The 13,442-nt window shown below is 42.9% G+C and overlaps 1 protein-coding gene across 8 annotated transcripts in view; it reads left to right on the top strand.

Moving 5' to 3' along the window:
- LOC118971986 (protocadherin alpha-C2) overlaps positions 1-13,442 on the top strand; it is a 134,495-nt gene that overhangs the window by 27,715 nt on the left and 93,338 nt on the right. The window contains exon 1 of one of the 8 annotated variants that reach the window (XM_073221844.1): positions 2,164-5,463. The exons of 6 other annotated variants lie outside the window; for them this stretch is intronic. In XM_073221844.1, coding sequence (XP_073077945.1) covers positions 3,103-5,463 — 2,361 coding nt within the window. In that variant the 5' untranslated portion in view covers positions 2,164-3,102. Of the gene's footprint in view, positions 1-2,163; positions 5,464-9,498; positions 12,494-13,442 lie in introns of those variants that run through there. One more of the 8 variants, XM_073221841.1, reaches the window with a different exon arrangement.

Consider the following 13,442-nt stretch of genomic DNA (forward strand, 5'->3'; position numbering starts at 1 on the left):
AAATGACACACATATCCAATTTTAATCATAGGAAGAGCCAGGGCTTAAGCCAACAAATGTATTTCTCCTAATGTTTTGGTAGAAATAAAGTGTAAGAATGACCTCCTGTCATCACTTTATTAGAAATAATTTCTGACTGGAAAAATGAGAAATAATTTTCAATGATCTAATATTGTGATTTCATCTCTAATTCTCACTAATGTAGATAATCAGTATGCATTATGTAAATTAATTCATCCTCTTTGTCTTTGAACCGTCTTTGCCTTGATATTTTCACATTAGATTGCCTAACTTTTCTCACTTCAAGTTTGTATTAAGGATTGAACAGTCCTCATTAGGTTTGAAAGGATTTACCTTTCTTTCTCTGTGGTGTTAAATATTCATCATACATTTATTGTCCATTAAATGATTTTTATTCAAGTTTTTTCTCAACTGGTTAGATAAAACCTTTTTTATATTATTTGTGGAAAAAAGTAGTCTTCACTGTAGTATGCTGCTTTCATGAACATAATATAACTAAAAGTTCTGTCCACTTTTCATTTTGTTCCATGAAACAGGTAGAGATTTATCTACTACATGCTCAGTATCCAGATTTATGCTTCCAAATAAACAAGACAAAGTTACTCATATTATTAAATAAAGTCATTCAAACTTGCTAAAGGCATTCATACATGCCTATACTAGCTGCAGTATTTGCTAATTGCCCTTTCTTTGTTGTGTGGATTCATCTAGATAGGAAGAAGTTAACTCCATTGAAGTGAAGTATATTGACAATTATCAGTTTCATTCATCTGTTATGAATTTCCTGTCTTTAAATGCTTTTATCTCTAGTGTTTGTGAAATTTTTTTTCCATGTGGGATGATAATATATAAAGATTCTAGCAAAGATCATTTACCTCTAGATCGTTTTTCTAATTCAGAGTTTCTTAGCTACATATAGGGTGTTGCAATCACCCACTTTGACAATCTGATGAAAGTCATATATGGCTATTCTTTCCTTAACATTACACAGCATACGTTTTGGAATCCTACTCAGGGACCCCATGCTGAAGCCCATTCTTGGACATTTGTTCATGAACCTTTGTACCTCAATACTAATTGGCTAAAATATTCTTTATTCCAAAGCAGGCAATCAGATTAAAATATAAACTATTTCAGGCTCAAATGTAATTAAACCATCATATCATTTATGAAGCTTTGTAAATATAATAAATGTGAATGTTGGATAGGGCACACATTATTACTCCTGTCCAAATGAAATTCTTGGAATGATTCAAAGTCATTTAAATTTAATAAAGAAAGATATTGGAATGTTTCAAGTACAAATTAAATGTTTGCAAACAATTTATTTTATGGTACAAAATAATAAACACACATTTTAGATGATTCCAAATTATGTGCACTAATTTGTATCACATATAGTGTCTTTTGTACTTATTCTTAATTTCAGGATTACATTCTATGGTGTAAAATTATAATTTCAACCTATTTTCTAGTTCAGTTGTTTAACTATTAAGGTAAATTTAGATGTTCCTTTCTGCTTAGTAGGAAATAGTTATGTTAATTATTAATATGTGTACCAGTGTGTGAGGGCTATATAACACACTACTTTTTCAGCAAAGTTCCTGAGCAATTATGGTACATTGACACTTTTGAAAATGGAAAATAGAAAAAGAAGAAGATTGGTGGTGATATTATTAGACTATTTAAGTATCAAATAGTATAAAAATTAAAATGCTTTTGATTAAGAGCCAGTTTTATAGTTGATTTAAGTTATCTTGTAGAACCATTCTTAGTTATCAATTTTTGGTTGTGAGGATTTCATATCTCAGTTTATTTATTATTTGTGTAAAAGGAATGGTGACAAATTTTCAGTTTAAAGATTTTGACCTGAATTTTAATGAGCTTATAAAAGCTATATTTACTTATTCACAACTATCTGTGGGATCTTATCTATGCTTCATTTTTCCCTTAAAGCTGGTCTTGAATTAATGAATAAAATTATGAAAAGTCTTTTGATTCTCCCTTGTATCATAGTCACTAATATGATTTTCTGAAGAGAAGCATATTCTGAGTAACTACTAACTGGCTTGAAGGGAAAGACTTAAGGGGAAACCAAAAGGTCATTATAAAGTTCATAGTCTTTTGACTTAAGTCAATGAGACTGGGATCCAGAACATTTCATGGGATCTTTTTCATATTAGTGCTCCTTCGCCACATTAGAATATTGTGACATTTTGAGGCTTTGACCCAACATTTTATATGAAAACACTTTACTCCCGCTAGAGCAAAACTTTGTAGAGTCTTTACCCAAGTCTCATTTTAACATGTTATGGGAATGACAGTTGTGTATAGAGTCATCACATTTGAGCATTAAGGAACCAAAACAACAACATCTACACCTATGATGAATTCCAATATTCACCAGATTTATGAATACAATAACTTATATGAATGGAATATTTATTTAAAAGAAATATTTTAGTTTTTTCCCATTACTAAATGGTGGTTGGGGGGGGATTCTTTCTCCTGAAGTCCTACAATGCAGTGTTTTGAAGGAAAAAGTTACAAGTGTGAACTATAAGCAATATAAGGGTGGGGTGATGTACATTAATCTTAATTTTATTCTCCATGACAGCTTGAGAGTAACTTCTGACATACTGTATTTCAATGATTATTTTATGATAAACTTTGAAGTACAGTATCTTACAAACTGCAGTGTGATGGAAGTATTTGTGCTGTGTTACTTATATCACATTTATAAATGGGCATTTACAAATGATCCATGAAAATAACCAAAAGTTGGAACAGAATTTAAACTGACCCCGGTAGTGGCTAAACTAAAAAGAACCTCAGGATCTTTCTGTACTTACATAATCAGTCACTTGATGTCGCTGTATACTCAGAAGGTGAAAAAGGAAAATTTCGTCTCAGCGCCTAGATTCCAACCATTCACAGAATAGAACTGACTCCATATTGACTGGAATGCTGGGTAAAATTTACTAAATATATACTTATAGAAAAGGGAGACGTCTCATAAAGATTCGCAGGCGAATGATCCCTTAACCTGACAGTCTCGCCTCAGAGATCTCCCTATCTGCAATGGTGTTTTCCTGGCGAGGAGGCCCAGGAGCCTGGAGTCTGCTGCTCTCGCTTGGACTCGTCGCAGCCTGGGAGACAGGGAGCGGCCAGGTTCACTACTCCGTCCCAGAGGAGGCCAAACACGGCACCTTCGTGGGCCGCATCGCCCAGGACCTGGGGCTGGAGCTGGCGGAGCTGGTGCCGCGCCTGTTCCGGGTGGCGTCCAAAGGCCGCGGAAACCTTCTGGAGGTAAATCTGCAGAATGGCATTTTGTTTGTGAATTCTCGCATCGACCGCGAGGAGCTGTGCGGGCGGCGCCTGGAGTGCAGCATCCACCTGGAGGTGGTCGTGGACAGGCCGCTGCAGGTATTCCATGTGGAGGTGGAGGTGAAGGACATTAACGACAACCCGCCCGTGTTCAGAAAAGGGGAACAAAAAGTACTTATTTCTGAATCTGCACCTCTGGACTCTCATTTTCCTCTAGAGGGAGCTTCTGATGCGGATATCGGCGAGAGCTCTCTTCTTACTTACAGGTTAAGTCTAAATGAATATTTTACTCTTAAAACAATAACGAAAAACAATAAAATTGTATTGCCTGAATTAGTTCTTAAGAAATCATTGGATAGAGAGGAAACGGCAGAACTTAATATGTTGCTGACCGCCCTGGATGGGGGTAAACCTGAGCTAACAGGATCTGTTAGGATTCAAATAACCGTCCTGGATGTGAATGACAACGCTCCGGAGTTTGATAAGCCGGGCTATAAAGTAGTGCTGTTTGAAAATGTCCAAAACAACACAAGAGTGATTCAACTAAACGCTTCAGATCTAGACGAAGGAATGAATAGAGAAATTTCCTATGGAATAAGAATCATTTTACCAGCTAGTGACAAATGTATATTTTCAATAAATCCAGAAACAGGTGAAATAAGAATTCACGGGAAACTGGATTTTGAAGAGAATAATGAGTATGAAATTCAAGTTAACGCCATTGATAAAGGGATTCCTTCCATGGAAGGTCACTGCACGGTCCTGGTAGAAGTTCTAGACCTGAATGATAATACCCCCGAGGTAATGATCACTTGGCTGTCGCTCCCAGTGCGAGAGGACGCTCAGGTGGGCACAGTCATTGCCTTGATCAGAGTGTCCGACCTTGACTCTGGCGCCAATGGGCAGGTGACCTGCTCCCTAACACCCCACGCCCCCTTCAAGTTGGTGTCCACCTTCAAGAATTACTATTCGCTGGTGCTGGACAGCGCCCTGGACCGCGAGAGCGTGGCGACCTACAAGCTGCTGGTGACAGCGCGGGACGGGGGCTCGCCTCCGCTGTCGGCCACCGCCAGCGTGTCCGTGCAGGTGGCCGACGTGAACGATAACGCGCCGGCGTTCGCGCAGCCCGAGTACGCGGTGTTTGTGAAGGAGAACAACCCGCCGGGCCGCCACATCTTCACGGTGTCGGCGCGCGACGCGGACGCGCAGGAGAACGCGCGGGTGTCCTACTCGCTGGTGGAGCGGCGCGTGGGCGAGCGTGCGCTGTCGAGCTACGTGTCGGTGCACGCGGAGAGCGGCAAGGTGTACGCGCTGCAGCCGCTGGACCACGAGGAGCTGGAGCTGCTGCAGGTCCAGGTGAGCGCGCGCGACGCGGGCGTGCCGCCCCTGGGCAGCAACGTGACGCTGCAGGTGTTCGTGCTGGACGAGAACGACAACGCGCCCGCGCTGCTGCCGCCTGGGGCGGGCGGCGGCGGCGCGACGAGCCAGCTGGTGTCGCGGTCGGTGGGCGCGGGCCACGTGGTGGCCAAGGTGCGCGCGGTGGACGCGGACTCGGGCTACAACGCGTGGCTGTCGTTCGAGCTGCAGGCGGCGGCGGGGGGCGCGCGCAGCCCGTTCCGCGTGGGGCTGTACACGGGCGAGGTGAGCACGACGCGCGCGCTGGACGAGGCGGACGCGCCGCGCCAGCGCCTGCTGGTGCTGGTGAAGGACCACGGCGAGCCGGCGCTGACGGCCACGGCCACCGTGCTGCTGTCGCTGGTGGAGAGCGGCCAGGCGCCCAGGGCGTCGTCGCGGGCGTCGGCGGGCGCCCGGAGCACGGAGGCGGCGCTGGTGGACGTCAACGTGTACCTGGTCGTCGGCATCTGCGCGGTGTCCAGCCTGCTGGTGCTCACGCTGCTGCTGTACGCGGCGCTGCGGTGCTCGGCGCCGCGCAGCGAGGGCGCGTGCGGGCCGGGGCGGCCCCCGCTGGTGTGCCCCAGCGCGGTGGGGAGCTGGTCGTGCTCGCAGCAGAGGCGGCAGCGCGTGTGCTCTGGGGAGGGGCCGCCCAAGGCCGACCTCATGGCCTTCAGCCCCAGCCTTCCACAGACAGGAGATTGTTTAAATCCTTCCAGTGAAGTAAGTCATTTATATAATTTAAGTATGTTTGTTTCGTTTAAAAACTTGCTCTTGGTGTATCAATAGATTCTCCTTTTCTTTCTGTTTTCTTCATAATGTTATAATTTAAACTATCAAATATCTTCTCTTCTATGGTGTAATCATTTATCACTTAGAACTTTTTATTTGTCCAAGTTTTATGCATTAAAAAATGAAATAGATGTAATGAAGGCCATGGATCAACACACTGTAAAATTTTGTCTATCAGTTTTCCTATTACCTAGGAATTACTAGCTTTGAAGAATAGTGCATTACAGTATGAACTAATTATTTGATAACTCTTAAGTTTAGTTTTCATGCAAACTTAATTTCATGATTAGAGAAAATTTGCAAGATTAGTACAAAGAGTTTCCTGATACTATTAACTGAATTCATGTACTGTTCCTCTTGTGCATAGGTTTGTAAAATAGCTTCGTGTGTCACTATTCTTATTTCAGTATACTTTCTCTTCATGTATTTAAACAATAATAAAATTAGTTGTTATTAATTCTAAGATGAATAATTTTCTGCTGTTCGCACGGAGTGCTTTCATTCAAGTGGGATTGACTCCTGTACTATCCTTAATTAAATAAAAGTAATAATTTCCTATTTAAAATATTATGAATATTATCATATCCACCTAAATCAGGTTGTAGCTTATAATTGATGGTTTATAATAATTTAATTGGCTGTTTTTCTTTGTAGCACATAGGTAAAAGTACATCTTACACTTAATGGCATTTTTTAATTCAACAAAATATAAGAATACTTATTGATCTCTTATTTTCCAGGACCCAAGCTAAGATCTTTAATTGCATTGTCTCATTTAATTATCAAATCAGTCCTATGGTGCAGGTACAATATTTATCATTTCCTTTTTCTCATGAGAAACCTGAAGTTAAAACCACATTGATAGAAGCGGCTCAAACCTGTTTTGGAGGGTCCCAAACCCATTAGGATATACTATTGCTCTGAGACTATTAGGTGAATCTTCCAATTGGATTTTACATCTTGTAACTTTCTTCCACAAAAGTATCTAGAGGCGTTTCTTTGACCAGAGAATAAAGCCTTAAATCCATCACTCTGATGAAGGTATTAAACTTTCCTGCCTTCTGCCTACTACTCTGTCACATATCTTTAGTTTGGCACATGGGATACAGCATATGCTCAATTAATAATTTTTAAATAAATACATTGTATTGAAATAAACTACCTGGGTTATTCCCTCTATGTTAGAAGTAGGAATGGGCTTCAGAGATTAATCAATATTTTATTGAAGAATGCCTTGAGGGATAGATAACATTTCAACAAGAAGGTATGACAGATGGATAGATAAGTTTAAATAAATGAGCATAGTTTGCTCTAGTGAATATGTACTTGAAGGATTGAGCAGGGGAGATTCTGAAGGTAGGAAAGAATCTTGTATAATACTCTAGGTATCAAAAGGCAAATTATGACAGTCAAAATGGATTAAAAAACATGTACAAGAGGCATTGACAAAGTAGAAGCAGCCTGATAATGACCGACTCAATACAAATGCTAGAAGAAAGACAAAAGTAGTAGAAGATGGCACCAACTGTCTTAGGTCACGTGGGAGGATGAGATTGCCATTAACTGAGGTGAAGAATGGAGTTGGAGAGACTGTATGCTTGCGCACCAAGGAAACAGAGGAACATTTAAGAAATGTTACTCTTGAACTTCTAGGAGAAAGCCACTGTGGTTGGAAATATGGGTCTGGGACACAGGGGAGATGATCGATGCAGATTTGGGAATAAATCCCTTAAGGAAAAAAATAAATACATGAAAGGATAAAATCACTGAAGAGATACTGAAAGTGAAAATTAGTGTATCCAAGTAAAGAATTTGGGTGGGTAGGTGTGTTAGTTCCTGGGGATGCTGTAATAAATTACCAAAAGTTGGGTGGCTTAAGACAAGGAAAATTTATTCTCTCACATTTTTGTAGACAAGAAGTCCAAAATCAGGACTGTACCTCCCTTGGAACTCCAGGAGAGAATCTGTTGTCTCTTCCAACTTCTGATGGCTGTCAGCATTCCAGCTTGTGGACACACCACTCAAGACTTCTCTCATCTTCACGGTCATATTGCCGACTCTTGTTCACATCTTCTCTTCCATGTTTGTTTTATAAGGATACATGTGATTGCACTTTAGGGCCCATTTGTATAACCCAGGATAAACACCTCTCAAAATTCTTAACTCAGTCACACTTTTTGACATATAAAGTAATGTTCAGAGGTTCCAGGGATTAAGATATGGGCATATCTTTGGGGGAGGGGGCTACCACTCAACCTATGACATTACGCTTCAAATCAAGAAGTTAAACAACAAACTGCTGAAGTAAAATTTAAAGTGCAATGTACCAAATAAATGATAGAAGTTAGAGGTAAACGAGAAACAGAAAAGGCTTTGCCAGCACCCCCAGAAGCAGAAAGTTTAAACATATGGATATACAGTTGGCCCTTGAGCAATGCAGGGGTAGGGGGACTGACCCCTGCACAGTCTAAAATCCGCATTTAAATTTTAACTCCCCCAAAACTTAATAGCCTGCTGTTGACCAGAAGCCTTACCAATAACATAAACAGTTGACTAACACATATTTTGTGGATTTTATGTATTATAAACTATATACTAGTAAGCTAGAGAAAAGAAAATGTTTTTTAAAATTGTCAGGGATCTCCAAAAAATTTCAATATTTCATTGAAAAAAAATCCATGTGTAAGTGGACCTGTGCAGTTCAAACTCATGTTGTTCAAGAGTCAACTGTATGTTTTAGTTAAAGACATTTGGAGTGTTTTTGTTAATGTGAGAGAAAGAAGCAAGAAAAGAAGATACTGAAGAGAAGACAGGCAGAAGATGAAGATGAAAAATATGAATGAGGATAAAATAGAGAATAATTTTTAAGGTTGGCCTTAAAAGTAGGGACCATTTTTCCTTCGTAGGGAATGAAAAATAGAAAATATAAAGAAAAATGTTGATCTAAGAAGATAGTCATTGAATTCCCATTTGATGACCTCTCTCTGGTTAAGTCATCTGAGAACCAGGTGGGGGCAAGGAAGCTGGGAATTTGAAAAGAGGGAAGAGAATATGGAAGGATCTCTGTAGGCAGGAGGGAAGAGTCAATTATGACCCAATCAAGGTCAAGGTGAGAGTACTCTCTATGGCTAAGTGATTACCTTATACTGGGAAGCTCACTAGGAGGAATGGAGAAAGTATATAGTTCAGCTGTGTTCTGGAAGCTAAAGAAAATGTTAGAAGAGTAATATAAGTAGGTGAGTGTTTCTAGGATGTCGGGCATGTTCTAAATCATTGAAAGACAAAAACAATTAGAAGGACTCAAGGGAACAGTCTAAGAGCGAAGCTACGTTAATACAGTTAGTGGAGCTGGACTAGAGGATGAGGGTAAAAGAATACCAAGTACTTATGTTTTCAGAGGGAAGCAAAGAGACAGAAATGAACCTTATGGTTCATTATTTCTTATGGTTGTGCACAGAACAGGTAAGACAATTACTGGAACGATTGCTGTATCTTTCATAGTACTATTTGGCCTTGAACTTTGTGCTTGGTATGGATAGTTATAGCAACAGATAAAAGTAAAATTCTCTCTTTCTCTTCCTTGCAAAAGATGTGTTAACATATGTGTCTACTTGTTGCTTGGAAAACCAGTCTATTTAAGTGATAGTTATGTTTTTCCCATAAAAGTGATGGTGTGAGATGGGGATAAGAGGGAAGTTTAACTTATTGGTATTAATTTAAATTTGATCAAATACATAGGATGGTAGTTCTTGGCATATTTAATACAAAGGGAATCCAGAAATTTAAAGCTTTGTTATATCTAAAGGTTCTGCATTATTGTGTGTTTATGCACACACATGCTCACATACACATTCACACACATTGAACACTTTCTTCAAATACAGCTACTGTATCCATATTTCAGGAGAATTTGTGAATGTGGCTTATTTATTTAAAATTATATCACTCACTATCAATATTTTCCATATCCACCCATTTTATTCTTGTGATCGATTATGTTTCCAGTTAGAGTCAATGGCTGTTGCGTGAACAGGTCTCAAAAAACATTACAGAAAAAGGATATTCTTGCCAAAACCTACAAAGCTGTGCAGAACTATATCCTGATTTCCAAAAGCAAATGTAGAATATTCCCCCCTTTTAAAATTCTGTATGGAAATTCTACACATGCAGAAACATATTTGTGGGAAAATGGAACTCATCAATCAATTTTAAACTAGCATCCAATGCTAGGCCAAATACAGTGATTTACCACTTCTGGAAAGAAAACATTTAATCTTCAATTACATATTTGCAATGAAAAAAGTCATCAAGTGCAAGAAAAAAAGCCTTTATCAACGGAAAATATGGAGTCATATTTACACTTACACATTAATGCGCATGGTGTCGCTCTTCACTGAGAATGTTTCCCCAAAGAAAGCGCCCCGGCTTCTTCCTGTAGAAAATTTCGCAAATAGTGGAAAACCTTTAGCGAATCCTCCTGCAATAGAAGGTCGCAAATTGGACCTTAAGAGTCTTTTTGAGGTAAGGTATTCTATATACTTCAGATATCTCTGAAGTCTTTTGTACCATGTTGTTTTCCTGGCGAGGAGGACCAGGAGTCAAGCGCCTTCTGCTTTCGCTTCTACTCTTCACAGCCTGGGAGGCGGGCAGCAGCCAGGTCCACTACTCGGTCCCCGAGGAGGCCAAACACGGCACCTTCGTGGGCCGCATCGCCCAGGACCTGGGGCTGGAGCTGGCGGAGCTGGTGCCGCGCCTGTTCCGGGTGGCGTCCAAAGGCCGCGGGGACCTTCTGGAGGTAAATCTGCAGAATGGCATTTTGTTTGTGAATTCTCGGATCGACCGCGAGGAGCTGTGCGGGCGGCGCCTGGAGTGCAGCATCCACCTGGAGGTGGTCGTGGACAGGCCGCTGCAGGTATTCCATGTGGAGGTGGAGGTGAAGGACATTAACGACAACCCGCCAGTGTTCCCTGAAAGTAAGAAGACAATAATCATTGCAGAATCTAGACCTCCGGAAACTCGGTTTCCACTAGATGGCGCATCCGATGCAGATATTGGAGTAAACTCGGCTTTGACCTACCAAATAGATCCCAACGATTATTTCGCTTTGGACACAAAACACAATCATGAACAAACGTCTTCGTTGTCACTTGTGTTGAGGAAATCATTGGACAGAGAGGATATTCAGGAACATTGTTTACTATTGACAGCCAATGACGGGGGTAAACCCGAGCTAACCGGCACAGTTCAACTGGTGATCACAATTCTGGATGTGAATGACAACGCCCCAGAATTCGACCAATTCATTTATAAGGTGAGTGTGTTAGAGAGTGCATTTAATGGAACATTAGTGATCAAGTTAAATGCCACAGATTCCGATGATGGTGCAAATGGAGATATAATCTACACATTTAGAAGGCCTGTATCTCCAGCAGTGTTAGATGCATTTATCATAAATCCCAACAGTGGAGAAATTAGGACAAAAGGTAAACTGGACTTCGAAGAAAAGAAGTTGTATGAAATACCTGTGGAGGCAATTGACAAGGGGAATATTCCAATGGCGGGTCATTGTACCATTTTGGTTGAAATACTAGATATAAATGATAATGCCCCAGAAATTACGATCACTTCTCTGTCACTACCTGTGCGGGAAGATGCTCAGGTGGGCACCGCCATCGCCTTAATCAGCGTGTCCGACCATGACTCCGGTGCCAACGGGCTGGTGACCTGCACCCTGTCGCCCCACGTCCCCTTCAAGCTGGTGTCCACCTTCAAGAATTACTACTCGCTGGTGCTGGACAGCGCCCTGGACCGCGAGAGCGTGGCGACCTACGAGCTGCTGGTGACAGCGCGGGACGGGGGCTCGCCTCCGCTGTCGGCCACCGCCAGCGTGTCCGTGCAGGTGGCCGACGTGAACGACAACGCGCCGGCGTTCGCGCAGCCCGAGTACACGGTGTTCGTGAAGGAGAACAACCCGCCGGGCCGCCACATCTTCACGGTGTCGGCGCGCGACGCGGACGCGCAGGAGAACGCGCGGGTGTCCTACTCGCTGGTGGAGCGGCGCGTGGGCGAGCGCGCGCTGTCGAGCTACGTGTCGGTGCACGCGGAGAGCGGCAAGGTGTACGCGCTGCAGCCGCTGGACCACGAGGAGCTGGAGCTGCTGCAGGTCCAGGTGAGCGCGCGCGACGCGGGCGTGCCGCCCCTGGGCAGCAACGTGACGCTGCAGGTGTTCGTGCTGGACGAGAACGACAACGCGCCCTCGCTGCTGCCGCCTGGGGCGGGCGGCGGCGGCGGCGCGACGAGCCAGCTGGTGTCGCGGTCGGTGGGCGCGGGCCACGTGGTGGCCAAGGTGCGCGCGGTGGACGCGGACTCGGGCTACAACGCGTGGCTGTCGTTCGAGCTGCAGGCGGCGGCGGGGGGCGCGCGCAGCCCGTTCCGCGTGGGGCTGTACACGGGCGAGGTGAGCACGACGCGCGCGCTGGACGAGGCGGACGCGCCGCGCCAGCGCCTGCTGGTGCTGGTGAAGGACCACGGCGAGCCGGCGCTGACGGCCACGGCCACCGTGCTGCTGTCGCTGGTGGAGAGCGGCCAGGCGCCCAGGGCGTCGTCGCGGGCGTCGGCGGGCGCCCGGAGCACGGAGGCGGCGCTGGTGGACGTCAACGTGTACCTGGTCGTCGGCATCTGCGCGGTGTCCAGCCTGCTGGTGCTCACGCTGCTGCTGTACACGGCGCTGCGGTGCTCGGCGCCGCGCAGCGAGGGCGCGTGCGGGCCGGGGCGGCCCCCGCTGGTGTGCTCCAGCGCGGTGGGGAGCTGGTCGTGCTCGCAGCCCAGGCGGCAGCGCGTGTGCTCTGGGGAGGGGCCGCCCAAGGCCGACCTCATGGCCTTCAGCCCCAGCCTACCTCCTTGTCTGAGTTCATCAGAACAAACAGGTGAAAAAGAAGCAGATTCTAAACATTTGAAAGAGGTGAGTTCGAATTTAAAACTATTTTAGCATTTCCTACAGTGTTCCGTTTAAGAATCTTCAAATTTTTAAAGATGATTCTTTAATTTTATTTATGGTATTTAATGAGTGTTAACCGACATTGTACGTTTAATTATGCTTATTATTTAAATCTTAATGCATAAACAATAAATTGTCCACATGTCTAATATTTTTTTGGTGAATTCTTTGTAGTTTAGAAAGTAAATGTGAGCATTTACAAGTATTGTGAGTACATTTACACATTGTGAGCACTTAAGCATTTAGTAACCATTTGTTTTAATGAAGGTAATGATAAAATTTTCAATATTTGAATGTTATTTAAATTTATACATATACCCATACATGTTTTAAAGTGTAATTTTTACATAAGTGCTTTTTTTTTATTTTTAAAAGTAAATCCTTTTGGGTTGTCTATTTCCTCTGGGCATGTCAGTGTTTCTGTGTTGAGTATTCAATATGAGAAATCTTGTGATTTTCCTGTCACATTTTAATTTGCAGTCACGTAATTGTTCATATACATGCATATACCTGGTGGGTTTTTGTTATTACTACTTGTTTTCAAAAGTTTATTAGTACAGATGATGTGTTTCCTCAGTCAGCAATACCTTGTAGAAATCCCTAAGACTCTGATAGTTTTACTAGCTGCATAGTACTCCACAGTGTGGGAGAATTGTTTATTTATTCAGTTATTCACCTGTTGATGGGCAGGTTGTTTCAAGTGTTCTTTTGCCTTCATAAATCGTGCTGTACTATCATTCTACACATTCCTAAAATATTGGTGCTTTTATTTCACAAAATTTGTTTTCAGATGTGGAATTAATGCATGAAAGGTTAATAGTTTTGATTTTGAAGTGTGTTGACAGATTACTTCCTAAGAATTTTGTAGTACTTTCAGTTTCTACCAAGAGGTTGAGGTTGCTATCCCATTTAT

Source organism: Manis javanica, chromosome 14 (assembly GCF_040802235.1).
Source record: "Manis javanica isolate MJ-LG chromosome 14, MJ_LKY, whole genome shotgun sequence".
In the NCBI taxonomy this organism is placed as follows: domain Eukaryota; kingdom Metazoa; phylum Chordata; class Mammalia; order Pholidota; family Manidae; genus Manis; species Manis javanica.